The 26,789-nt window shown below is 48.4% G+C and overlaps 7 protein-coding genes across 7 annotated transcripts; 4 read left to right on the top strand and 3 right to left on the bottom strand.

The window, feature by feature from the left end:
• The first annotated feature begins 1,638 nt into the window (after positions 1-1,638).
• F4813DRAFT_280243 (uncharacterized protein) lies at positions 1,639-4,295 on the top strand. The gene is made up of 5 exons (XM_049240474.1): positions 1,639-1,937; positions 2,066-2,135; positions 2,186-2,535; positions 2,585-3,852; positions 3,905-4,295. The coding sequence occupies exons 2-5, from the start codon at positions 2,113-2,115 to the stop codon at positions 4,169-4,171; spliced, it is 1,908 nt and encodes a 635-aa protein (XP_049095151.1). The 5' UTR covers positions 1,639-1,937; positions 2,066-2,112; the 3' UTR covers positions 4,172-4,295.
• A 7,067-nt stretch (positions 4,296-11,362) lies between these two features.
• Positions 11,363-13,787, top strand: F4813DRAFT_383484 (uncharacterized protein; the record flags this gene model as incomplete). Its single annotated transcript, XM_049245948.1, has 3 exons — positions 11,363-11,388; positions 11,446-13,500; positions 13,580-13,787. The coding sequence occupies 3 exons, from the start codon at positions 11,363-11,365 to the stop codon at positions 13,785-13,787; spliced, it is 2,289 nt and encodes a 762-aa protein (XP_049095150.1).
• A 625-nt stretch (positions 13,788-14,412) lies between these two features.
• Positions 14,413-16,317, top strand: F4813DRAFT_280153 (beta-isopropylmalate dehydrogenase). Its single transcript, XM_049240473.1, has 4 exons — positions 14,413-14,647; positions 14,763-14,834; positions 14,998-15,724; positions 15,789-16,317. Exons 1-4 carry the CDS (start codon positions 14,576-14,578, stop codon positions 16,022-16,024), a joined length of 1,107 nt encoding a protein of 368 aa, XP_049095149.1. The 5' UTR covers positions 14,413-14,575; the 3' UTR covers positions 16,025-16,317.
• A 343-nt stretch (positions 16,318-16,660) lies between these two features.
• Positions 16,661-17,286, bottom strand: F4813DRAFT_393976 (mediator complex, subunit Med10; the record flags this gene model as incomplete). The annotated part of the gene is made up of 2 exons (XM_049247500.1): positions 16,661-17,118; positions 17,247-17,286. 2 exons carry the CDS (start codon positions 17,284-17,286, stop codon positions 16,661-16,663), a joined length of 498 nt encoding a protein of 165 aa, XP_049095148.1.
• Positions 17,287-18,412: 1,126 nt separating this feature from the next.
• On the bottom strand, positions 18,413-20,094 carry F4813DRAFT_383483 (uncharacterized protein; the record flags this gene model as incomplete). Its single annotated transcript, XM_049245947.1, has 3 exons — positions 18,413-19,471; positions 19,525-19,929; positions 19,981-20,094. The coding sequence occupies 3 exons, from the start codon at positions 20,092-20,094 to the stop codon at positions 18,413-18,415; spliced, it is 1,578 nt and encodes a 525-aa protein (XP_049095147.1).
• A 323-nt stretch (positions 20,095-20,417) lies between these two features.
• On the bottom strand, positions 20,418-23,288 carry F4813DRAFT_375731 (uncharacterized protein). Its single transcript, XM_049245044.1, has 2 exons — positions 23,081-23,288; positions 20,418-22,963 (listed from the first exon to the last, which is right to left on the bottom strand). The coding sequence occupies exons 1-2, from the start codon at positions 23,117-23,119 to the stop codon at positions 20,939-20,941; spliced, it is 2,064 nt and encodes a 687-aa protein (XP_049095146.1). The 5' UTR covers positions 23,120-23,288; the 3' UTR covers positions 20,418-20,938.
• A 700-nt stretch (positions 23,289-23,988) lies between these two features.
• On the top strand, positions 23,989-25,689 carry F4813DRAFT_375730 (alpha/beta-hydrolase). The gene is made up of 3 exons (XM_049245043.1): positions 23,989-24,229; positions 24,356-24,778; positions 24,853-25,689. Exons 1-3 carry the CDS (start codon positions 24,115-24,117, stop codon positions 25,551-25,553), a joined length of 1,239 nt encoding a protein of 412 aa, XP_049095145.1. The 5' UTR covers positions 23,989-24,114; the 3' UTR covers positions 25,554-25,689.
• Positions 25,690-26,789: the final 1,100 nt, after the last annotated feature.

The raw sequence follows: 26,789 nt of genomic DNA, 5'->3' as shown, positions 1-26,789 counted from the left end.
TCAGCATCTGATGACCAGAGCAACGCACCCAAAAATCGGTTAATCTGACGAGATCCCACTATCTATAACTTGAGGAATCGGCGGGTCTTGGGCTTTGATTGCACACATGCGCGCCTCCTGGCGCTTTGGTCAATCTCGCACATTCCGAATTCTGTTAATGAGTTTGTCTATTTTGCGCGTATTATCCAACGAGACCGTCCTTCGTGGGTCGTCTCGAAACCTCATTCGAGATCCCTAGATCCCTAGATCCCTAGATCCCTAGGTTAGATATCTCTAAGCGCTACGAACAGATTAACCCGAATAGCCACACAGCATACCGTGTTCATAGAGATTGCCTTGTCAACTAAGCTACTTGCGATTACCGCATGCGTAGGGCATGCATAGGGTATGTTTAGCAGCAAGCCCTATTCGCGTGATAGCACGACGAGTCCTTGTTGCTCCACAAAGACCCCAGAAGGTAGTGTATTTCCAGACCCTACAGTAATAAGGTACGTATTGTAATTTTCAGGAACCTAGCTTCTCCAGATCGACATATCCGGCCGACGAAGGTGTCATGGTTGTGTCATACGACTCTACCTACATACATACGGCACTAGAATCTTGCCTACCTACTCCTTCTGAGCCTGTATACGTACAACATAGATGGTATACGATCCTCCAAGGCTAGCTTTCGCGGCTCTCGTAGTTTACGAGTCGTCTCATCAGCTCAGCCTTTTTCTTTTTCATCTCACACTAGCTGTCTGAGCCTGGTGTATATTTCGCTCCTTGCCACATGGCCGGACATAACATGAGACCAGTCTCTACTATGAGGCTCAACGGTCAACGGTAGGAACAGGCTAAAAATAGTGAGTAGTATCTAGATTCTAATTTTCTTTTTTTCCCCTCTGGCCAAACAGACTTTTTTTTTCTCTTAGTCTGATGAGATTTCCCATTTTCTACTCAATATCAAAATTACGTCCGTCCTGTTATATCATAACCCCTGCCTAGCTATCCCAAAAGAGTTGGGACTTACCATGGATATTTATGATATTTATGACCGGGGTGCAGCCCTGGTCCCTAGTCTAATCGGTTTCTGGCTACTTCTTACATGCTAGGTACCCGAGACCCATCCAACTCTCCGTTGCTCCCCCATACGCTCACCACTCTAATCCGTACCCTGCTTCAAAGACTCGACTACATACCTATTCCTCGCAACACATCATCGACGAACAGATGTAACCCACCGAACCCTTGTGCTGTAAATCCTTGCAGAGCCCGCCCGGTGGTCCTTGCCTGCCCTTGTCTTGCCTGTCTCTTTCAAGAAAGCCAAGCGGGACTTAGCACGCCAGTCTCTCCTGTTGTCGAGTTCACAGACGTGGCCAGGTTTCCATGTATCAAGAAGACCCGGCTTAGCTCCTACCGATGTTCCGACTGGCCGTGTTGAATTATAATTGAACTGTCAGTATACATACTATGTAGGCCCTGTTGCGTCCGAGGGCATCCTTATATCTCTCTGTGTTCTGCACCGCCCCTCCATTAACCTGCCTTTTTACTCCTCTTCTCGCCTCGCCGCTCTCTTCCTTACACACACGGTTAACCAAGGTATTCCACTATTAGTCGCTCCTTTTTTTCCAACTCATAAGATACTCTATTATTGCCACTCTGGTCTATAACACTGGGAGCTGGCTCTCTTCCCACTTGGACAAACCAGTCTACGTGAGCAAGCACCACTTAACCAATCGAGTTACTCTGTCTCTAGGGAACTCACTACATTCTTTACGAATCTACATCTACGACGCTTAGCCCAACGCTATTTATCGATTTATACACTCGCTTCCTTCGCTGTTTCACGGATCAAGGTTCTCCTCATTCCTTCTCAACTCAGAATCACCTTACCGTTTCCGGGGATAAATTAGTCGTTGAGGATTACTATAGCCAATATCACTATTACTACCTAAGTAAGTCATTGATAAGTTTCCTAGTTGTGACATAACGCCGTCGAAGATACCAACAACAATATGGATCTGCCTGATCCCGGTATATGAGTATGTCGTTCATCGACTAACCTCTATATGGTACTTTTTAGCATACAAGCCATAATAAATCAAGCCTTCACATTCTGACATCAGAATTATGGACTCAGCACAAGGCCAATTGTATGTATTACTCGAGTCGGATTATATCTAATAGAGGCTCACAACCATAGGAGCCAACACATTCAAGCACATACTTACACACTCGGCTCCAACGATAAATTCGTTAGAGAGGTCCCGCCACCGCGTCCGCCTCCATTAGTCACGATGAATAGGAACGACATGTCTACTGGGGTGGAAGGTCAAATGGCACCGGCTGGAGTGTGGACGACGCCATCTCAAGAAACGCGACCAAGACCCGCCACTATCCACGAAGGTTTTTCGTTTTGCGCTGGAGAGGAATTCGGAACGATTGCTTCATGGGAAACACCGTCCGGCCTGACACTGCACACGCCAAGCGATACTATGTCGCGACCTGTTTCAATGCACCAAGACTTCTATCCCGTAACGACAATGGATAGCAGTGAGTTTAGCCCGACTCAGCTTAGGATCATCACTGACCATTAGTGTAGGCCCGTGGGGACATAAACCGTGTGAAGACCACCATATCGAAATGCACAACTTTGATGTGGACATGAACATCGGTCAAGCTTATACTACAGATGAGGCGATTCCAGTTCTAGATCTTAGATACCACGGATCCCAAATCGAAAACGAGTCGATGGGTTTCGAATCGGGTTTCAACCAGCGTCGCATGTCAGGTTCATCATTTACTGTGTCGACGACAGGCGGCCTTTCTGATATGCCTTCGTACGACGATTTCTCCGCCGCTTTGTCCGAGGCTCCATCTTTCACGTCGGATTACCCGCCAACTTCGAACCGAAACTCGCTTATGTCCTCTACTCAATTGTCGCCTGTGGCTTCTCCTCGAATGACACCGCAGAGCCGCTCTGATCTCGTCCGTACTCAGAGCCGTGGCCGAGGTGCCTCGCCTTCTCCTCGACCTGGTCTGAGATCTGCTCCCTACAATGCCGATAGCAGCGCACGAAATAAGAGATGGTCCACTGGGTCGTATGGAACTGCGAACCGCCGACCGGCTCCTTTCGTTTATCATCATACGCATGACGTTTTTGGACCGAGAATGTCGTCGAGGCATTCATCGCCTACGATGCCTAACCATCCGCTTCCACTAAACTTCGGCAACCTTCAAGCTGTGCAACAGCACCCGTTTCTGATGTCACACCAGCCAGCTTTCCGTAACAGTATGCTTCTCCCAACGCAGCTACCATCTCAGCTACCATCGCAGGCGTTTCACCCGGAAGCGCATCACTTCGAGAATCCACCGCCGCTATTGTCACACGGGCTCTTCAGGATGCTACAAAGCAACGCGGACCCTCATTCATTACATGGACACTATACGGACTTGTCTGATCCGCCAGATCTATACGCCTCTCTCCAGGAAGAACAAATCCCGCCACCGCCTGAGGACATGAATCCTTCAGACCCGGACCTTATTCCTCACGAGCAAGAGTTACGATTTGAAGGTGATTTGTATACTCCCAGATGGGTTCGTGGTCACGGCAATAAGCGGGAAGGGTGGTGCGGTATTTGCAAGCCTGGTCGATGGCTGGTACTGAAGAATTCTGCATTCTGGTACGACAAGAGTTTTACCCACGGCATCAGCGCAGCTACCGGTAATCCGTTCCAAGAGCCTAAAGAGACTAGACGAATGGATGGCAATCCAGATGTTTGGGAAGGCCTATGTGGAAGCTGCAATGATTGGATCGCCTTGGTGAGCAGCAAGAAGAAGGGTACCACTTGGTTCAGGCACGCGTACAAGGTGAGAATCGAAGTAAAGATACCTCCTGGATTAATATACTAACGAATAATAGTGTCACACGCACCCTAAAGTTAAGGATGCACCTAAAAGGCGACGTGAAAGCAGCAACTCAAGGGCTGTTGTAAAGCCAAAGCTAGATACACAGCAACCTATGACGCCTCGGACTGATACTGCAGCAGTTTCACTCAGTGCAACACCAACCCCTATGCCAATGTCTACGCCTATTTCTCAGGAACGGGCAATTCGGCCAGAGCAGCAACAGCAACAGCAACAACTAAGAAATTTCCCTATAGTGAATGGGCTAACTAACATGATTTGACGATGACCTAAAACGAGTCCGTCCTCTTTCAAACAACGATTCCTTCGCACCTAGGTGGACACCTTAAGCGAGAAACGAGATATTTCCTTGAATTTACCGCTCTCAATATTGAGGCGGATTATAGACGGACGGCGGACTTTTCTGCTGGCCAGGTGGCGCATCTCAGCGCGCTATTCTTGCTCGCTTATCTCCTCTCTTTTACCAATTACGAGTCGATTTTCATTAACTTCGATACCTATACCCGAATATGAACAAAATCACACTTATCCAACGCAGATGCTATGATGAATCGAGCACTGTTCGTTGGTTTACGACGGCCTGGGATAGACTGGAACGGGGGAGTATATTGTGGTGGTTACGACAGAACAAAAAGATTGGTTTTGCTTCGTTGTGCGCTATTTTCTCACATACGCGTCTACATACACAGTCGCTGATCCTATTGTCGAGTTTTCCCCTTTCGCTGTCCATATAAGTTATACCAATTTTTTTCCTTTACCAAGTAATGTAGATAGCTAAATAAGGTGATACCCTCGACGAATCTGGGAGGGTAAGCTTCAGGGGGGGGGGTCAGAGGTGGGAGGGCTACTGTTTTTGGATTTGTTGGTCTTCGGTCAGTTTATAGCCCTGCTGGGCAGCGGTAGAGTTAGGAAGAAACGGATGATACCACGGGATGGTCTCCCAGCGCGATGCGCGCACAGCTTAGTTAGATGATGAACGATTTCTTTGTCTTCACGCCTAATTCGTTGCTGCTGACTTCCGTGTGATTGTGTATGTGTATTCCCGGCTATACGAGGCGGAAACAGCGCGAGGTGAGATGCTCGGAGTAAGATCAGGGAAACAACTCCTTCCCGAGCCGAGGCGAACTTCAGCTACTACGAGATAGGTACGTGCATAGCAGCTGAAGACGACTGTTCTATCTATGAGGACTAGTCCAAACGACACAGCCTCCGTAACCCAGGAAGTATCGATCATCAGATTAGACAGCGTCAGATCAACGGGACGGAGAGGGGAAAGGGGGGGGGGGGGGTGGGAGGCATCCAAGTCTTGGACGACTACATACATACCTAGGACTAGGGCGTTCCTCGGCCCTCGCCCCATTGGAGGCCCCGTTTTCTCGCTGGAGACACGCCGTCCTGGCCTTGCTCTTACTAGGCGTACTCCTCCGAGCCGCAGGGCCGGGTGGATGTGGATATGGATGTGGATGTGGATGCTAGGCTGGAACGGAAACGAAACGCATAAACTCACATGTACGCGTTGGGCTAAACTTGGGTGGTTCAACTAACTACCCCTGTAGCTGTAGCGCAGGGCTTGTGATCTAGATTCTGATTCTGGATGGCTCTTGTTTTGTGTTTGTATGTATGTGTGGATGGATGGATGGGTGAAGGTTAGGTTAGATGCTAAGTATTGTATTTTATTGTATTGTATCGTATTGTATTGTATCGTAGTTAGCTATTCAACTTCATTATATATATGTACGTATGGCATATGTCAAGTACATGTAGACGAGCGAATGTGTCCGTCTATCTGCCTCACATACCTGCAGATCTCTACCACGCAAAGTTTCGGTGCGGCGTCACTACACTAACCTAGTCATATCTCTCGTTCTATGAATAGGATCGGGGAATTTTCCCGTTGGTCTGGAACGATACGTCGAAGCGTCGAAGCGTCTAGTGTGCTTGCTTGCTCGGACGTTATACCTCGACGGCCATAGCGGGTTGACCCCTGGCTCTTAGATAACCAGCATGATCCATACATATGCACATATATATGTAGGGACATATCCGTGTACATACATACATACATACATACATACACACCCTTCTTCACTTCCTTCGCTCTGCGGACATGGTACCTATTCAGTTCGATCCTTGTTCCCTGCTGTTGTGTAAGTGTGGGTGCCCTGGCGTCGGGTCTAAGGTACGTAAGGCAAACTCATAAACCCGCACATATATGCTTGGTGGTGGGCTTCCGAGTCGTAGGATGGGCTTACTCACGATACCCGGGGGAATCTCCCGCGCAGGGGGGAGGGCTGCTTACCATCCCATCCCAATAGCCACTTGGTCAACCCGCGCGGGTTGGAGAGAAAGTGAGGAGGAAGAACCAAGCCCGAGGATGCCGTGTGCTTCTCGACTGCGTGTTCGTGGCTGCTGGAGATGGCAGTATCTCACTCTCCGTTTCCGTTATATTGGGGGCTGTTGGAAATTACAAATTCTTCTCTACGGGCGTATGGGTACATAGATATTCGGGGCAGTCGATGTCGTCGTACTAGCTGCATACCATTGATGCAATCCCACGGTTCTACAGGAAAGGGACGAGATCACAATGCTTCTAGAAAGAAGTACCTATTTTTGTTCCTTATTTTATATTTTATTGGACTGGGATGGGGCTTGTAGAGCTTTATATCCGAGAAGTACACAGCAGTCTGGAGGACGTATATAACTTTAGGGACGCTGGTGGATTGTTGTATTAGAACTATATTGACCGATATACATCACTTAAACCTGTCTAACAATTAATTCCTTTATATGCCATTGTGCCCCAATAAGTATAAAGGGGTTCTTGGTTGATAGAATGATAAGTTGAGCATTGATAAGTTCAAGTACGAATAGAAACAAGCATCGTAATAATAGTTACCTGCCTATATGCGTTCTCGACACTACCCAACTATGCATGTGTTAAGCAAACATAAATGGTCTGGCCATTCACACACGCACCATTGGCCTGGATGTCTTCTAGGATCGGCGTTGGTGCGATCCTTCTGGCGACGTGTAAAATAGTGGCTTATAGGATTGAGGGCGGGAGCGGGATCGGAATCTCTCGCGTTAGTACCCTTCGGCATATGGTACCTTGGTGCGCAATTCGCGGAGGATTCTGGACTTCCTGAGCTCTCATATCTCCTGCCGCTCCGAAGGCTCCTCAGTTGCAACGCACGTCTTTACTTGACAAAAGGACCTGTAGGAATCAGAGGTCTATCTGGAGAAATTTCTGTTGATATGATATATTTATAACTACTATCTTTAAATATGTCTTCTGGTATGCGGCGACTTTGCTCTTCAGCTATTCATTCTCTAATGCAACCCCAAGATGACCCTATCTGTTACATATTCATATCCACGTCTCCGAGTATCTTCCCTTCGCTTCGAGCCCTGATCCATACCAAATATCACGAAACCTGATGACATTTACGCGAGGTTACAAAAGCGAGATCACAACCGAATAGCGCTCGCCTTTTCCATCGTGATAAGCAAGTCTTATTATAACTCTCTGTTTACGCTGTCTAGGCCGTTTTTACACGAGGCGCCCCTTTAAGCGCTTGTGCCCCTGAATAGCCTCGTATTACTGAACTCTGCCCCCCCACCGCCGCCGATTCGCTCCTCGCTGCTACAGCTATATTAAGATTCGACGTGTCCAAGCAAGGTATCTCGATGCTGAGTCTCGAGTACGGCCGGTGAATATTAATACATTAGGAGGCTTTTTGTCTTGAAACTGGGGGGCAGGTAAGAGGTGGTTGGTATTGTTGAAGCTGGCGTCCTTGTATGGGATCATTGTAACAGGAGAGAATACAGTCACTTACTGGCCTCGTCGGAGTTGCCTTCCCGGCGCCTCAGTGGCGTCGCTATCGCTTATACGACAACTATTCTGCTTCATGTGAGTAAATCAATTGTCTCTGTGTTGTTCATATTTAAGCAGTCTTTACGACAGCACCACGCCACATTCCAACCTATTGCCAATAGCCTTCTTCGCTGCACGCTCCATACACTTGTAGGAATGTTCCAGCTGTCTTTACGAAATTGAGTTTGCAGTATCTATGACACTGACCCCCCTTTACTAAGTCTCGGGTAGTGGCTTATTTTTGAGCGCCCAGATAATTTAGGATTTCAAGCTACGGCTTGTATCATTACCGAGGTATCATACCATGTAAGGTAACTATCTGCGAGAGGGGAGCTGACGAAGATACCGGATGCATACATTAAAGCTCGTAGAACTGGCTCGACAGTGATGATGGACCAGCCGGATAGGTAAAGACCCATAAGGTTGCAACCGGCGGTTGATAGTTGATAAGCTTAACGCCGACGAGAATGAACACTTTCTTGATGACCTGAAGAGGTGTTGGATCTGTAGTAATGTCACTTCAACAGATCCTTCCTCGGTATGTTATTGCATTAGGGTTGCAGTGTTCACACGAGAACATATCATACCTTGCATATGCGCTTCCTAGGCCTTAGATACTATAGCTAACGTATATGAGGGAGGATTCGAATACACATCTTGTGAGTAGCAATCTGCAACCATTTTTTATGATGTTCACTGGCTTCTAGTTACAGCTTTGGAGACTCATATGCAAGAATAGGAAAAGTTGCCTCACCGTATCCTACGTCGCATCAAAATATTGGATTAACAAAATGTACTTCGGTGGTATTTTACCAATATCGGATTTCCTACCCATCCAGACATGTGTTTGAAAGAATGATTAAGGGGTGTGATATAATATAAAATTTTGGATTTGCTTTTGCTCGTAATTGACATGGGAACCAAGTGCCTATTTGAATTGATAAATAAACAAGCTGGATATTTATCTAGTTATGGTTTTCAAATATATGAAACTATACCTCTTAAATTAAACGCTCTGTGGTAAAAGTCCAAGTCGAGTAGCAATGACATTATCTAACAGCTTATATAAGGTTAAAATCCCAAGTCTTCGACTAGTTCAAGGGAAGAGGTACTATCAAGACTAAAATGTGGAGGTTTAATTGGCACGTTTTGGGAAATAGCATAAAACAACGTGGCCAATCATATGCGAGTTATTGTCCTACATGTACACAGCAGGAACTAAAGATAGATTTTGGGGATACATTATGTACATAGTAACCTACATGTACTAACAGGTAGACTTTAAAGATACATACCTACCTAAGTAACCTAGGCAGGTAATGCATCTGCGTACCTTGACTTTCTTACACATGGACTTCTTGCGGAGTTGATACCTTTTGTCGAACGAGAGCGAACCAATAACAAGCCAAGCGAACAATTCCCTAGGTTAGGTTACAAGGGTCTGCTACAATATTTACTACCTATGTAATCACTTGTTGAGCCATAGGGCTATGCAGGGTACATTGCAGATCCGACGTCACCGGCCTGCTTCCGCATTGGGGGAACACGTCGTACGCAATCGAATATGGGAGGTAGTATTATCGATCGGGCATTTTCTATCATCGGGCAGGTGAAAGACGGAGGAAACACGCGCGCTTCCTCTACCAATCTCTATTAATACGTTCGAGGTTAAAGTGTTACGACGTAAGTCGAGTTTGACCAACCTGCCACATTAAAGGGCGTCTATTGCCATTGAACTATTTCCAGTTCCCCCATTCTCCTTTAAATATAGAAAGACTCGGCGCCTGTTGAGGTAGTGGCGCCAACAGGACCAAGCAAAAGGCAATTCTTTTCTGTTGCAGACACAAGCCACCGGGTAGTTGATGGAAATAACAACTGCCCCGGTATCGATGGCACAATTACCACAATTACCACAATAAGACCTAGAGTTTCACTATGGTCTGATTGATATAGATATACCTACCACCATATTGCATCAGCCGAGATCTAAATACTCCCGACACATACATAATAACTGTCTATATAACTACCTATCTCATCTTTCTCGCACGGCCAAGCTACGATTTTAATAGCAAACTGCATATAGCTGCCTGCTGTGCGGGGATAGTTCTTCTGTTGACTCATTCTCGTCCCATCTAATGCAGGTCCTAGCTCGAAATCGCTGGATCCATCTTGGGTGTAACCAATGATACCTATCGAATGGAGTTTTCTAGCATTATTCTATAGGCTGGAAGCTTTACATACCTACGTACAACAGCCTAGCGCAATCCACAATGATTCGATGGACGATGCGGATGCCAGTAGGCTATGTACTATACCGACATGTATGTAGGCTAGGTACCGTGTGCTATACGGCGTGTAGGTGTGGAAGTGATGAGCATTTGTTATAAAATACAGTTTGGTGTTGAGGTAAGTTATAATAGGGAGATTTCTCCGACTCGGTACCGCACCTGGGTAGTAAGCATCAGCAATTCAGCAATTCAGCAATTTGTCCGCTTGGTGGAGACGGAGCATATGCAGTTCTGCAGGTCCGAATTCCTTACAAGTTGCAAGAAACCATAGTTAGTATATATAACTATTGATATACCTAACTGTGATAACAGTGAAAATAAGGGTTAGGTCATGATAATCCCGTCATCATTATCATTCGTATTAGGATGAATTTAAGAGCATGCCGAATAACTGCGGGGATCAACCCAGCTTCCTCTAGGTTGGTAGTTATATAGAATTATCTCAGTGTTAGAGGCTTTGCGTTACATACCTAGGTTAGGTCAACCTAGTATTGCTTTACGAGGAGTTTACGCGCCGCTTATCTACCTTAGTTGGTCTCCTCGCCTAAGATCTCCTAACCAATTGATTCCGTCTTTAGAAGTGCACTTCTTAGATTTAGAGAGTTGTTAGCAGGTCTTACTAGGCACCATCCACTAGGTAAGAATTGCTATCGTTTTTGCTTTCTGCCCCTCGTTACACTTACTAAGTTGCCCCGTACCTAATTGCCATTACCTTGTATTATAAGAAAAAGAAAAAAAAGTACCGCTAGGTTTAGCACAAGTTGCACAGACCTTAAGTCTACCTACCTAAAAATTTACCCGATAGCCTAACCGCAAACCCGCAAACCCGCAAACCGTCCTAAACTTAGAGACACCCGCATCTGCCTTAAGCACCTTTTTTACCCACCAACGCTTCTTCACCACGACAACCGCCATTGGACGTATGATTTTTCTCTTTTTTCAACTTTTAGACCACCAATTAATGATACACGACTCTTTTTTTAACCGCTTTCACTCATAGCTGTGTGTTATACCCCGAGACTAAGTTTTAAGTCTACATCTCTACCGACAATAAAAGTTTCTAATCTGTAATAATCTAGCTCTGCCTAAATCTAGCAAACGGACATACATATCTACCTCCATCTACCATCTACCATCTACCTGACTACCTGGCTGATCTACCTGGCCACGCCTCAACGCTCGACGAATTGTATATATGATAATGTGCAATGACATACAAACTTCAACATTTACGACTAGCTATCTAACCTAAGGAGAACTTCCTTTGAAAGATCGATATACTTTTGCTATGAGTGGAGACAGACCAACTTCTAGGCAAGACACCTTCGTTCTCCCTGTCCACTTGTCTCAGTGCTAATATTCGGTTTATAGCTTTGGTGATCCAAACGCTCAGCCTCCCACCCCAAAGCAAACCCCGACCACCGCTGCTTTCCCAAGCTCTGTGTTCGAAACCCCCAAGAATAACCGAGTTTCCTTCGAGGATTCCTCTGGGTGGACTCCTCAGTTTGCTGAGGAGTATTCCGTCTTCAATTCCACCCCCGGTAACCTCAAAGCTTCCCACGCTCCCTTTGCCGACTACTCTGTCCCTTATCAGCCTTCAAATCATAAGAGACTCCTATCTGCCGGGAGCATTGTTGCTGAAATTTCAACCCATGCTCCTCACTTTTCGCCGAACCCAAATTTACCTCTACCGCCTGTTGACCCGTCCAAGCGGCTGGCATCATCCCCGAACCCCTTAGCCTCCGGTCATAGCCCAACCGAAGCCGGCTTCCGGTCTAGTTCTCAACAGCTGCCCAAGAAAATTCACCGAGACGGAGCGCAAGAGACTCAGGGGCAAACGGCTACACCGCCGCCGTCTACTCATAAAGGGAGGCAGCGACTCGCCCCAAAGCTACGGACGGGCAATATGCAAAATGACGGATTCGAACAGGAATTCGTAGCTGGCACGCCGCAGCAGATGCACAGTTTTATCCCAACGACCCCCACGGATCTTTTTGGATACCCAATGTCAGCGCCACCTACGGCCTCTGGCTATGGAGATTCGCGCATGTTCTGGGATACTGATATGGGCGGGATGGACATCGATTTTTCCGTTGCTAGCGGGGAGATGTTCCAAACTTCTAGTCACCGGCCCATGAGCTCTATAGATTGGGGCAAGTCAAACGAGATGTTTCAAGAAACTGGCACTATTCCATCCCAAAGCCAAGAAAGTAACCCGCCAGCGAAGAAGGAACGGGCACTTGCGCCAAAACCTCCGCAACCGACTTTGGACACAAGCGTTACCGATACGGCAATGTTTAGTCAGTCCTTTGCTACATCGGCTGACGAATCTTTTGCCATGATGAACCAGAATGGTTCCGTAGATCCCGGCCTCCTGTTTACGAGGCCGCCGTCTGCGAACATGGAACCTGCCTCTTTCAACCCTCTATCGCAGCCTCCCTCGATGCAATCTTTTTCGCATCCAGAGCCCGTCATATTAGCTGCCAAGGCGCCAAAGCGTGGAGCCGTTCGCCGTTCAGCCAGCAACAAGGAAATAAACGCCGGCAAAAAGGTGAATCGGGTGTCCGCGAGCTCACCGGCCAAGCCATCTGATCGCCCCGGGCTATCGCGTAGCCTCGGCGAGAAGATAAGCCGAAAGCCTGTCAGCAAGGCGGCTAATTTACCTAACCTTGCACCAGCTACACGACCCATGCCACAGAGTACTGGAAGATCGGCATCCCAAGGATCTAGAATAAGCGGAAGTGGGAGAATATCACCATTGAAGAATCATCAACAACGACTTCCAAGTTTGAGCTCCATCCCTGAAACACCACCCCCAAGAACGCAAACTTCGGTTAAGTTCACAATCGATTCGAGGGGTCGGGCTCGCGCGGAAACAACGACAATCGTCGTAGAAGATGAGGATACAACACCAACGGCAGTGCGTAGTCGGAAGGAGAAGCGTAGCAAAGGCAAAAGCTGGGCATCCTCGGAAGATGATGATTCCTCAACGGATGACGAACCTATAATTATTCCTAGCCGGAACACGTCGTTCGCTCTCCCAGACCCACGAAACCCGGCGTCTCTCCCTTTCCACTCCTCTCAGCGGAGTATTAGTGACCAGAGTACGAGTAGTCTCGGAATATACTATAACGAACCTGATCCCGTCGATGATCCTGAGAGCGAGGCCGAGACGGTGATGAACGTGCCCGGCGGTAGTAACTACGGCGACGCAACAAGTGAGCTACGCAGAGTTATCGAGAACCGTCAGAAGAGGGCGTCCAACATGAATGAGAATTTCATACCTCGGCCAGCCTCAAGATTAACTCCTTCCCCTTTAAAGTCCAGTCAGCTCCGTAGCCAGTCCAACGAACGAGGCCACCGCATCCGATGCGTTTGCAACACAGCTAATAACCATATCCATGGAAATAGTTATATGGTTCAATGGTACCCATACGATTTCCTTTCTCCCCCTATATAGTCGAGCTACGACACCATTCAATATCATGACTAACCCCTATTATAGTGAATCATGCGAGATGTGGCTTCATGGTAAATGTATCAACATCACACGGCAAACCCATCCCAGCGTGTATATATGTGCATTTTGTGCGAACACGCCGAACGCCCATGGAATGCGAGGTCGAGAAATACGCAGGAGTATGGGGGGCACGAACCCCCGAGTACCTGCTACGTCTCCGCTGGCACACAAGTCATTCAAGTCGTTTAGATGACGACGTGCAGTGTTCGTAACGAGGCATGTTGCTTACGATACGTTAATATAATGGGGACATATGTGAATGGCGCTCATTGGATATAGACGGGATAGAATAGTGCTACGGGATTCAGCTGGGGACCTTAACGTTTACACGATACCCTAATCTATACTTTATAGATGATGAGTAGCAATAAGAAGCGCATATTTGTGAAGGCTATGTGGCAAAGGTGCCGATTTGATGTGTTTATTGTTTTTATGATCAATCGTTTACATATTACATGTGCACATGTATAAGCGGTTGCTACGGCATGGCTTAAAGATATATAATAATTGAGCTATGCAAGTTCGTGGGTAAGGGAAATATAGCTATATGAATGCCTAACAAATAGAAGCACATGACGCACCCATTGAGTGGATAGTGAGTGGTGTAGAGTATACATAGATCAGGTGAAGTCCGATAAACCGGTCCTCGGTATACTAAATCAGTAAACTTCATAGGCAGATAGAAGAGCGCCGGGAAACAAAGAGCAAGAGCTATCCAATATAGAAGGCCGATCTCGGCAATCACGGGGTGGGTTCGGAGACACAAGCAATTAACGCGGGGCAGCTTGCCGTTAGCTTTTTTTGTTTGCTACGGGCAAGAACAACCCCCAAAGCAACTTCCCCAGCTCCATTAGATACCTAGGTACCTACCTACCCTCTCTATATTATAGCTCGGTCACTTCCTCGATCAACTCGGAATTACTCCTTCACTTACTTTTTTTTTTATCCAATTCCCCTTACGAACCCAATTGGCCCCCGAAAATGGCAACACACAACATCGTAGTCTTCGGCGGAGATCACAGCGGCCCCGAGGTCGTGGCCGAGGCCGTCAAAGTAAGTTAGCAAGAGATGGGCGAAGACAGCCCAGCTGGAGAAGACATAGACATCCGTGTACACGGCAACCGCTTCAATTACAAGAGCTATGCTAATATATAGACTACGCTACTAGGTCATCAAAGCGGTTGAGTCCACCAGACCCTCTGTCGGCAAGTTCAACCTTCAAGAACACTTACTAGGCGGCGTACGTTTTCCGAATTCCAAAAAGCCTCCTTATTTCCCTTCCCTTCCCTTCCCTCCCCGCTCTGTACCGCCCCCCCTTGAATCGCTCACGTGCGTGCCTAGAGAAGGGAAGAACATAAGAACATAGCTAGCTGACACGTTATATAATTATTGGGATACCACAGTGCTCGATCAACGCCCACGGCACACCCCTTACAGACGAAGCCCTCGCGGCCGCTAAATCGGCCGACGCCGTGCTCCTCGGCGCCATCGGCGGTCCAGAATGGGGCACCGGCGCCGTGCGCCCCGAGCAGGGCATCCTGAAGCTGCGCAAGGAGATGGAGACGTACGGCAACCTGCGCCCGTGCTTCTTCCCCTCGGAGTCGCTCGTCGAGTACTCCCCGCTCAAGGCTGACGTCTGCCGCGGCACCAACTTCACCGTCGTCCGCGAGTTGACGGGCGGCATCTACTTCGGCGAGCGCAAGGAGGCCGGCGACGACGGAGATGTCGCTTGGGATACCGAGCTGTACTCGCGCCAGGAGATCGAGCGCATCACCCGCCTCGCTGCGTATATCGCGCTTGCGAGTGATCCCCCCGCGCCCGTCTGGAGCCTGGATAAGGCGAACGTCTTGGCGTCGAGTCGCCTCTGGCGCAAGGTCGTGTCCGAGACGATGGCCCGCGAGTTCCCCCAGCTGAAGCTCCAGCACCAGCTTATCGACAGCGCGGCCATGATCATGGTCAAGAACCCGCGCGGTCTGAACGGCGTCGTCGTCACTAGCAACCTATTCGGCGACATCATCAGCGACGAGGCGAGCGTTATTCCCGGCAGCATTGGCCTGAGCCCTAGCGCCAGCCTGAGCGGTATTCCGGACGGCAAGTCGAGGTGTAACGGCATATACGAGCCCATCCACGGTAAGCACCGCCTCCTTTTATTATACGGGAGCATCGGGGTTCTGATCAGGCTAACAAATCCCAGGCTCGGCCCCCGATATCTCAGGCAAGGGCATCGTCAACCCCATCGGCACCATCCTCTCCGTCGCCATGATGTTCCGATACTCGCTGCAGCTACCCAAGGAGGCCGACGCCATCGAGCAGGCGGTCAAGAACGTCATCGACGGCGGCGTCCGGACGAAGGACCTCGGCGGCGAGGCCGGCACCAAGGAGACTGGCGATGCCGTCGTTGCGGAATTAACCAAGATTCTTAAGAACTAACTAACTAACCGACCAACTAGAGTCATCTTCCTAAGATAGGAAAGGTCTAGATCTACGGATGGCGGACTGGAAATTTCAAAGTGGTGTTCTCGGCATGGGTACCCAGGTAAATAAAATAAAACTGGTAGGGGAAACGGACGACGATGGTTTGCTAGTTTATAATGCGCTGCGACGCGTTCAATGCAAATTCGATGATTTCAAGTTTTTTTTTTTTAGCTTGACGTAAATGTCAGAACTTTGTAGTAAAATAGGACTTCTCCTAGTTGATTTGATAACGAGCCTAGCACACCTCTAAGGCCAAGCTGGATTTATTAGTATCGCCCTAGGTATAATCACACTCTATGGTTCCTGACGCTCTCGCGCGTCGTTGTGCTAGCCAGATGCCTCCCCGAAAATTACAACCGAGACGCCATCTATGCATGCAATACTTGATCTCTGTACTCGTGTCCTGCGGAACCCCGTAAGTTTCCAATATCCGTGGTATGGATGGGTACGACTCCCTCTTAATGCCTCGTTGGATTTATCCCTCTGTCAAGCCGAACTACTCACTGTCCACCCACCACCCACTTACTTACTTATTCTTCGCTCATATCGCATCCATTAACCCCCCGTATATCTCCACCACCACCACCACCATCACCTCCTCGCAGTATTCACCAGCACCCTCGCCACATCGTCCCTCAACTCGGGCATCGCGCGCTCCATCTCGGCGGCCAGCACGTTGCGGAAGGAGGCAAAAGCGGCCTGCTTGCCGCGCATGAGCTGGTTGCCGCGGCGGACGGCCTCGACGAACTCGCGCGTGTAGATGTCGGGGTTGCGGCCGTTCTCGACGTACTCGACCAGCTCGGGGGGCACCCTCGGCAGGGGTGGCAGCAGCGGGTCGGTGGCGCGCGAGTGGATGGATTGCAGGTTCGCGCTTAGGGTGCGCAGCTCGTTGGCGATGACGTCGCGCGAGGGGCGGCTGTGGGGCGGGGAGGCCGAGGAGGGGGTGTTGTTGCCTGAGGGGGGCACCGGAGGGGCGCCGGCGGCGTTGTCGTAGTTGGTTACTTGGACTAGGACGTTGGTGAGGGTTTGGATTGTGTCCTTGAGTTGTTCTGCGAGGGGTGGTTAGTATGGGGTTGGTGTGTGTGTAATAGCGTGTAGATAGATAGAGAGGGAGATATATATATATATATATTGGCATATGAGTGAGTATAGGGAGGATAGGGTAGGAATAACTTACGCTCGAGAGCATCGTGGTCCACGCGCGTCATTGGCGCCATTGCGCGTGTGTGCTGTTTGAAGGCGCTCTATAGTAGGGGATAGCGAGTCTTCTGGCTATATATTATGTATCATGCGACGGTTGCGAGCGTTGGCAAAGATGCGAAGCTGGAGATGGAAATGGTGTTGGAGGTGAGAATGAAGGAAGCTTAGGTGGAATTTGGAATTTGGAATTTGGAGTTTGGAGTTTGGAGGGGATGGGGAAGAGACAGGGGTTGTTGGACTTACATATGTACATACCTAAGTACCGCACTATGTGAATTATTGACCTTAAAGTGCAACCAATCAGATACAAGACATCTGCCGCTTTTGTTCAAGCTTGACTTCATCAATTGTTCAACATAGCTGCATCGTTAGATTTTATACTGTACTCGAGAGTTATAATTAATAATCAACCATAGGTATAGTGTTTGCATTTCTAGATAACTAGCTAAGAGTAAGGAAGCCTTTTAAGATATTAACAGGTAAGTTAATTAGTTAGCTGGATTTACAACTGATACTTTCTTGAAGCTTTACTAGCATAAGAAGGGAACCCCGTAACACATTATATCATTAAATTTTTCAATTCTCTTAACCAACCCCAAGAGATATTATCGGTCAACTTATATAAGCACCTCCATTGCTTAGTGGTCTAATTAACTATACTAACTTAGATATTAACTTCACCAGCTAAACCACCCCAAACCAAAAATGACATATTACCCTCTAGGTAACAACACGTAATAGAATAAATCAAGTAACTATTCTACTACAACTTCTATCATTTTACCGATCTACTGAAATCCGTATCATATAGCACGTATCTTACTTAAAAAAAACCCCCCCAGTTACTACAACACACCATCCGAATTATAAATCAGAATCTATATACTCGTCTACTTCTCAATATAAACCCCCAAAATGAGTATTTCAACCCGACATATATATTACGCCCGCGAAAAACCCAGGTACTACAATTTACCATCAACTCACACTAGACAAAGCAGCATCTCCAAGATGACCCTCACTCAATCTAACAATTCTCATTAAGCACCTATAACCCTCCAATCTAGGTTAGTAGGTTAGTAATTTACATTCCCAACCCCATCTTCCATCTTTCATCTTCCATCTTCCATCTTCCATCATCCATCATCCCTCCCTACCACCCCCCCCCCCTCTCCCACTCAAAAACCTCTTTATCTCGCTCTGCAAGCCCGACTTCTTCCGCATGCTCCGCACATCCACCACCTCCCCCCCATCCGTAACGACGTGCTTCGGACCGCCGCTGCTCGGCGACGGCGTGCGGTCCCGGCCGAGCATATCCCGGATCTGCATTCCGTCGCCTACACCCCTGTCTTGCCTGCGGCCCGGGACCGCGGCGCTCGGGCTCCGCGGCTGGAAGGGCTTGTTGTAGATGTTGAGGAACTCTCTCGACTGCGCGGGCGGCGTCCGCCGCGCGCGTCGCTGGAGATGGGCTGTTACTTGCTCTGTTAGCGGCGACGGGGCGCGGCGCGGGACTGCCTCCCGTGGACCGGCTTTGCTGTTGTGGAGTACGAGAGGCGACGGCTGCTGGGGGACGTATGGTGTGTGGCTGCGAGGATCTGGTGGATTAGGTAGTGGAGTGAACACTGCGTTTGCAGACTTGGGACTAGCCGATGTTGGCTGGGCCATCCGCGAAGAAGGGCGTTTTAATGGCTCGTCTAGAACGAAGGAAGGGCCCTTGAGGGCGGTGATAGTCGACTCGGCTAGTTTGCCAAACTCCGAACTTCGAGGCGTGGGAAGGCGATTAGGGGGTCGTGGAGTGGCTGCTAAGTAGAGCGGGCTCGGTGAGGGACTTGTTGGACAAATAGTAGGTGAGTTGGATATGGGATAATCATCCGGCTCGGTGGGATTAGGAGGGAAATATTGATCAAGGATGGAATGGGGTCGAGGCTCGGTCTGTTGACGGCGATCTTGACCTCGTTGGCTAGGAAGCCACCGCATCCACTTAGGAATTGGTTTTGTAGGACTGGGCTTGAAACTAGGCTCGTTAATAGGATCGAAAATCGAGACGTATATGACGGGATCTGGAAGAGCGACACGGTTCCCTTCACTACCGCTTAGTTCTTCCGGAGCACCCAAAGCGCCGTCAACTGGTAGACGAAATGCATGTGAAGTGTGTGTCCGACCCTGAATCGACCATCGTGACCGATGTAAAGACGGCGGGCTCTGTAAATATGTCAGCCCAAACTGAACAGCATTGACATCAACGAGTTCTCGACCTGGTCAGATTTAGGGACCGTAGCCGGCACCCTCTTGATCTCTCCCACAGCCCTCCTACTCATCTGCCCGCCCATTTTCACCCATCTCATGCCAGCCATACCCCCATCACTCTTATCCACCCTACACAAAGCATTTCGCACGAAAGCCCGCCGATCCTCGCAATCGACCTCGCATTCCACCGCGCAATTGGCACAAATAGGCACCTCCGTGATCTCCCGTCCCGTCCCAACAACATCCCCACCTCTACTATTTGCAACTCGATCATCATCACCATCGTCGTCGTCGTCGTCGTCATCAACGAAGAGTTCCGCAATCGTCGGCCCGATAACCACCAACCTGCTCCCGCAAAACAGACAGCCATAACACGCGCGGTGCCAGAAACACCACCCCAGACTCACGCTCTCCTCGCCGCGGAAGACGATCTCGCCGCAGACCTAGCATATGGCGAGGTCGACGAGGCCGCGGTAGCAAGACTCGCAGGTCAGGCGCGCGGAGCGGCCGAGGGTATGCGGGGGGCCGTAAGATGGGTGCCAGCAGAACGTGCACGTGAATGGTTGAGTGTGTGTCATCGTAGTGCTTAAGAAATAATCCTATAATGCCGAGAGTTATTAAAGGTGAAAAAAGACACTTGTCTTGCCTCGAGAGCAAGCTTTATGAGAAAGAATTAATGATATCAAGGAGGTGATATTGATGGATAAGGTAACTATCGTGATAGCTGACCTCTATCAATAATATTAAAATACTGTTATGATTATGGAGTTTATTAGGTAGGTAGGTAGGTACCCAGGTAGGTATGAGGTGTGAAGGAAGTTATGAAAACAGCAACAAACCGGACAAGGGAAAGGGACTCGTTGCTAAGTCCTCTAATAAGGGGGGGACAAGGGAAGGGGAGCTAGATATAAATTTAATTTATTAGTTATAGGGAAGGCATGGTTTGTTAAACAAGCTATGATTATCCGCCATCGCAACTCGAGTGATTGATTGCCAAATATCGTAATCATCATTAACTCTAGAACCTATCAAACCTTGCGACTTGTGTGTCGCCATTGCCAACTAACACCATTACTCCAGGAGAGAGAGCCACCTGTCCATCGTGAAATTTCCGATTTTTCGTCGTCTTACAAAGCCGTTCATGAATCCCCTATGCATTGCAAATCAACTACCGCGAATGAAAAGAAAAGAAAATCAGCCAAGTCTCCCCCATCTGGACGCGACATGGCTAAGGTAATGTACATGCATTTCGGACTCCAGAGATGAAACCCATTACGCCATCGTGTTTCTGTCAACAATCTGAATCCAGATATCCTGAACAATGATTGCAATAGCATGAGCTTCTTTGTACTGTAAGATGCCGTGATTCGTTCCGTAATGCCAACATGCCGGGGGGTTGATAAACGCCTAATATAAAATCAATTACTTTCGGACCTTGGGTCGAGCGAGCATGTTCAACCGGCTGAGGCTGAGGCCACCCTTCTTCTTCTTCTTTTGTGGGCTAGGGGTGTTGGCCGTTTCACCAAGCTTCTTGGTTGGTGATTCGCCCGCTAGTCGAGGCGCGATGAGAGCATGTCCTTCAACTGCCCGCGGATCCTTACGTAGCTTCTTCGCGCCACGCTTGATACCTTCGTCCTCTTCTTCCTCTTCGTCCCAGGTTGCTCTATGTCTCTTCTTGTTCGACATTCCATGAGGGATGCCAGATCCCACAGCTGGATCTTTGTTCTCCTTATTAGGGGACGCCTCAAGTTGACCCGGGAAGCTACCGGGCATGCGGCTAGTGGGCATAATAGAGTTGCGAACGTGGCGGAGACTAGCTTGGCCAGCAGCGGCGCCAAATCCTTGGGGAGATGCGTCGCCAAAGCTGATAGTATGATCGCTGCGGAAGGTGAAAGTGCCAGGAACTGATTCGGGGGGCTGGCTCGTGGTAGACTTTTCGGCATCTTCGATGACATCTCGACAGTAAGCTGAGAGATCGGGATATGTAACCTCGCCCTCGGAAGCCTTGTCATTGGCCGGCTTCTCAGCAACGGAGCTACCAAATCGAAGGTGGGACAAGGCCTTTGAGCGTGGAATGCTCGACTTAACGGGCGAAGGAGAATCTAAGAGCATAGTAGCTCGTTTAACCACTGGGGTAAAGTTCACGCGTCGCTCCAGCTTTCGTCCAGGGGTAGTAAGCGGCGCCTGAGGTAGCTCCTCGTCAATACGCTCTTGGAAGGATGTCTTTGAAGGAGACGCGGCAAGCTGAGGAATGTTGGACTTCGGTTTGGACCCGCCCATCTGTTTCTTTAGGATCGACTTGACTCTATCAAATCGACCAGGCGTTTGAACATGAGTAGGCTTGTTGTCCATAATGGCATTGTTTGACATAGACTTCTTTAGGGTATTAAAACCGTTCTTGCTAGAGAATTTAGCCGGACTACCAAGGTCTGGCTTGCTTGGGGATCTAACAAGGCTACTAAGATCCGGCTTGCTGATAGATTTCGTCAACGTGACGCTGGGAGCCTTGACACTGTTTGCACGGGCAAGCGATGATTTAGTGGGCGTCATAAGATTGGCAAGAGCATGCGAGCGAGGGATACCGCTACGAATCGAATCATTACCGCTACTCTTGGGTCGAGGAATGAAGCTACCATCCCGCGAAACGGGACGGAGGGTGGATACGTCGTCCTCAACTCGCTGCTTTGTACGTTTGACAGGCGACGCGGGCTGCTCCTGTTCCTTCTCGGGAGCACTTGGCGCTGGGCGGGTAGATGATTTCTTAGATGGTGCTGAATCGGCTTCATCGAGGTTTGCCTTCGATTGGCTACGTTTGAGGCTGCCCTTCACGGGGGTAAAGCGGCCAGGGACGGCGCGGAATGCCGAGGGGTGGTTTTCGATAGAATCCATCTTTTTGAATTCGGCTATATGAACAGCGCTGAAGCGACCAGCTCTTCCTTTGGCGGAGCGAATCTTACGACCTTCGTTGGCGGCCTCTTCCTCTTCCTCTTTCTCTTGTTCATGCTTAGCAGAGAGTTCAACCTTGATCTTTGCAGCCTCCTCACGGATACCTTCCATCATTTTCTTAGCTGCGGGGGTTAGTCCCTCATCGGCACCACGGCTGGGTCTGGTGTAGCGGAAGGTGAATTCCGAAGATGGCATGCGCGTTTTGGATGGGGTAGATTGGATTCCTCCGGAACCTTCGTTGGGTATCTTAGTATAGTCAATATCGACAAACCCAAGGTTGAGGCCTGACGAAGGTGCCGCAGTAGTGGGGTGAACCTTGCTGGGATGCCTCTCTGACATCGGCAGCTTGACAGGTGTGGCTACGGCGGGGGTAGCAGGTTGATGCATCGGGGAAGATGTGATGGTATCGAGGCTGTGAGCAGCTAGCCTTGCGGATGTAGGGGTGCGCTCATCATGCTCGAGAAGAGCACCTAATTGAGGCGCCGGCGAAGCGGTAGTCCTCTATTATTAGATACAGTATTAGCCTCGCTATGCAAATAGCATCTTTGGCGCGATGCAGAGTGATGCGGCGCGAAGTCGAAGCGGTGAGGAGCGCAACAGGCTAACGTGTTTACTTACCTTGGAAGCGCTCGCGATGCGAGCTGAACGACGCGCCATGATCGATAGATAGGTAGCGACTTCAATACGGGTTAACTAGATGATGCGCAAGTTTGAAATAACAAGCTGGATTTGTTCAAGCAAGCTGGGGCATAGAGCCAATATGCGATGGTGTTAATTAAAGGAGTTAAGGAAGTTGTGGGGAGAGAAGGGGAACTGACATCAGAATTTGTTTACTTGGGGGGAAAGTCATTGGAACATATTGTTTTCATTTCATGTGCACTGGCCAATTAAAAGCCGGGAGCTATGCACTTAGGGGATGTGGTTTGGCCCCTTGGTGGTCCGTGCAAAACCTAAAACTACTGCTTATATGCAAATATGATGCGTACAGGAATACCTAAGCGAGATAGTAGCTTCTAACCGAGCTCTATGACATAGCTCCTATGCCCTTAGAAGGACGATCAATACGTGTGGCATGTTTGTCTCTATCTTATATGTACCTACCCATACCTACCCATATCCACGAGATTGATTTAACCCGTGTCTCAATATAGATGTAAGCTTAGTTTAGGGCGTATACATGATGTTGTTCTTGAATACCTACTTGAGTACATAATGATTGGGTGACAATACTTTAGATATCGAAACACCACGCGTTGTGCTTTTGTCTGGCTGTTGTAATCTGCTGGTAATTGTTGCCTTGTCTCCTAGGTGATATATGCATCATGCATGCAACGGGGAAATTCTATACCTTACTTATATCTTAGAGTTGTAGCTAAGAGTTTGTCTTGCGCCCTTTGCGACGTCATATGTACGCCCTACCTATCATATGCTTAGAAATTCTTCTGGATCCAATACCACGACTTATAGCATTTGTAATCTGCATATGTCACCTTAATATATAAAGCTTCCATACCAGATGTAATAACTACCTAACCTAGGTTAGGTACTTAGACTAAACACTATCCTACTCTACATTCTTCATTGGGTATCTGTCGGTTTTTGGTAGAACGAAATTATAACTACTCGTTACCATCGACTCAACACCTTCCATAATGGCAGATATCAAACCTTATACTATTGCAATCGACGAAGAGCGTTTAAATGACTTGAAAACGCGACTGTCTCTCGCCAAGTTTCCAGATGAACTCGATGAGGCGGGGTGGGATAGTAAGTGCCTATTATCTTCGAGTCGTCGATCGGTTGATTCTGTATCCCCCTTTTGGCTTTTATGGTAGTTGATGGAACCCCAGTGGACATGCCGTAAACAATTTTGGCTGACACTGGTTAATATAGTGGGATCTCCTCTTGCTGATGTCAAGAGATTTGTGAAATATTGGCAGGAGTCATATGACTGGAGAAAGGCAGAAGCAGAGCTTAACAGCGTGCCACATTTTGTTACAGATATCCAGTGCGATGGATTCGAGCCTCTAGCAATCCACTTCATCCACGTCCGCAGCAAGGTAAAAGGCGCAATTCCCTTGCTGTTCATGCACGGTTGGCCAGGCCACTTTCAGGAGGTCTTAAAGGTATTAAAACCCCTAACTGAAGACGGCGACGGTATTAACCACCCCGCGTTCGACATCGTCGCGCCGTCGTTGCCGAACTTTGGATTCTCTGAGGGTCCGAAGAAACGGGGTTTCGCTTCGGAGCAATATGCCGAAACTATGAATAAGCTCATGCTAAAGTTAGGATATAAAGAATATGTCACGCAGGGAGGTGAGATATATCCGTTTTCGCAAGCAATCGTATGAATAATGTCGTATGTACGTTTCTGTTAATACGGCTTATAGGCGACTGGGGGTGTCACATCAGTAGGGCTCTCGCACATCTATACCCGCAATACTGTAAAGCAACGCATTTAAATTTCAACTCTGCAAACCCCCCGAGCTACTTCATGAACCCGATTCTTGCTCTCCAGCATGCAATCTTACCCTATAGCTCACGAGAACAGCGCGGCGTAGGTCGTTCCAAATGGTTCGATGAGCAAGGCCGGGGATACAACTTGGAGCAATGCACCAAACCGCAGACCCTCGGCTACGCGTTAGCAGATAGCCCGGTAGCATTGCTAGCCTGGATCTATGAGAAGCTTCACGACTGGACGGATTCGTATCCCTGGACAGAGGAAGAAGTCTGTACTTGGATCAGTATCTACTGGTTCAGCACGGCGGGTCCCGCCGCCAGCGTCAGGATCTACTACGAGACGACGCAGAATGTTGACGGTAGGAAGGACAAGTTGGACCATCAGCGCCTGAGGGCGTGGTCTCCAGGTGTAAAGCTTGGTTTCAGCCATTTCCCCATGGACATACAAGTACAACCAAGCACGTGGGTGCGTACACTAGGTAATGTGGTTTTCGAAAAGGAACATGAAAGTGGTGGCCACTTCGCCACCTGGGAGCGACCGGATGATATTATCACTGATGTAAGAGAGATGTTTGGGAAAGGGGGTGGCGCCTTCGGTATCATAAAGGATGCCACAGGATACGCTTCGTAATTCCCTAGCTTGGGCAGAGACGTTAGGCGCTATTTTCGTGGCCAAGGTCGATGTATAGCCTCGCGAAGTCGGGCGTTATTCTATAGGACATGAGTTAATACAACGACATGCCACGGCGAGTCGAAGGATGCCAGGGAACCTAAACCGTTTAGTCCTTTAAATGTGCTAAAATGTAACCCCTTTCCAACTTGGAACAGCATGTAAGGTCTTTCTAGAGCGAATATATCAGCTCATTGTATCTCATTGTATTTACTGCTCATGAGTATAACGGCTTGTCGTGAGGTTATATCCTATAACATCGATAAATGACAATGGCTAATATCAAATTATCAAAAACTACGTGTAATATATTATCAGTTAGGAGAACTGATACGTCATGCCTACTTCCTTGCTTCAATTGCCCAATTGAACCATAGCTATTTGCCAAGCTGTCTGAATATAGATATCAATCGCCACCAGGTAAATAGACCTTTCATGCCCTTCCAATATCTACAGCTTCATCATTGGCTAGGAGGATAAGGTCATCCTACTTCCTTATTCTCGGGCGTACCTTAATCAGCCGCGTTTGGTCTTATAAGTAATGTATTATGCACGAAATACCGTGGCAGCCTATACATACATGATGGCGACACTACTATAGTCGTTCAGCATGCCCCCACGAGAGGAATGGGGTATCATGGGTAAACCAACTACGTAGTAGAACCCCGGCATTGAGGATGGGCAGACTTTTAATAGTGTCTCGTCCGATTGGATATTCGTAAGTGGGAAAGCTAGCTCGCCCACACTAACTCAGCCGTTTAGACGTGGGGGGTTGCTCTCAGCAGTTGATGATCTGATAACGTTAATTCAATAAAAAAATCAAAGCTCATTCCACCTTTCCCAAGGCTTACACGTTTCCTGATCAGTCTATCGGTCTGAGCTAGAGTATGTACATACCGTGCAGTATTGGTATCATCCAAGGAACTACATATTATGATAGGTGCGTGAGTTACTGCGACGTCAATTTTTATTAAATTCGAAGATCTTCGAAATGACGAGGCGTCGTTCTCCGGTCGAAGTTCACACAGTGAGGCTGTCCCCAGGGTATAATACCGAGTACTAAGTGGTGTGCACCGCTATCCTTGAGCGACGTCAGTAAGGCAAAACATCCAACAGTAATCCCCAATGTAAAATGTCTCAGCTTGCAAGACTTCATAGGGCTGGACAACATAGCGAAATCGGCAGGCTAATGTTAAA

This window comes from Daldinia decipiens (assembly GCF_022478715.1).
Source record: "Daldinia decipiens strain CBS 113046 unplaced genomic scaffold F4813scaffold_52, whole genome shotgun sequence".
NCBI classification, from domain to species: Eukaryota; Fungi; Ascomycota; class Sordariomycetes; order Xylariales; family Hypoxylaceae; genus Daldinia; species Daldinia decipiens.
This window is presented reverse-complemented; position numbering and strand designations above follow the sequence as displayed.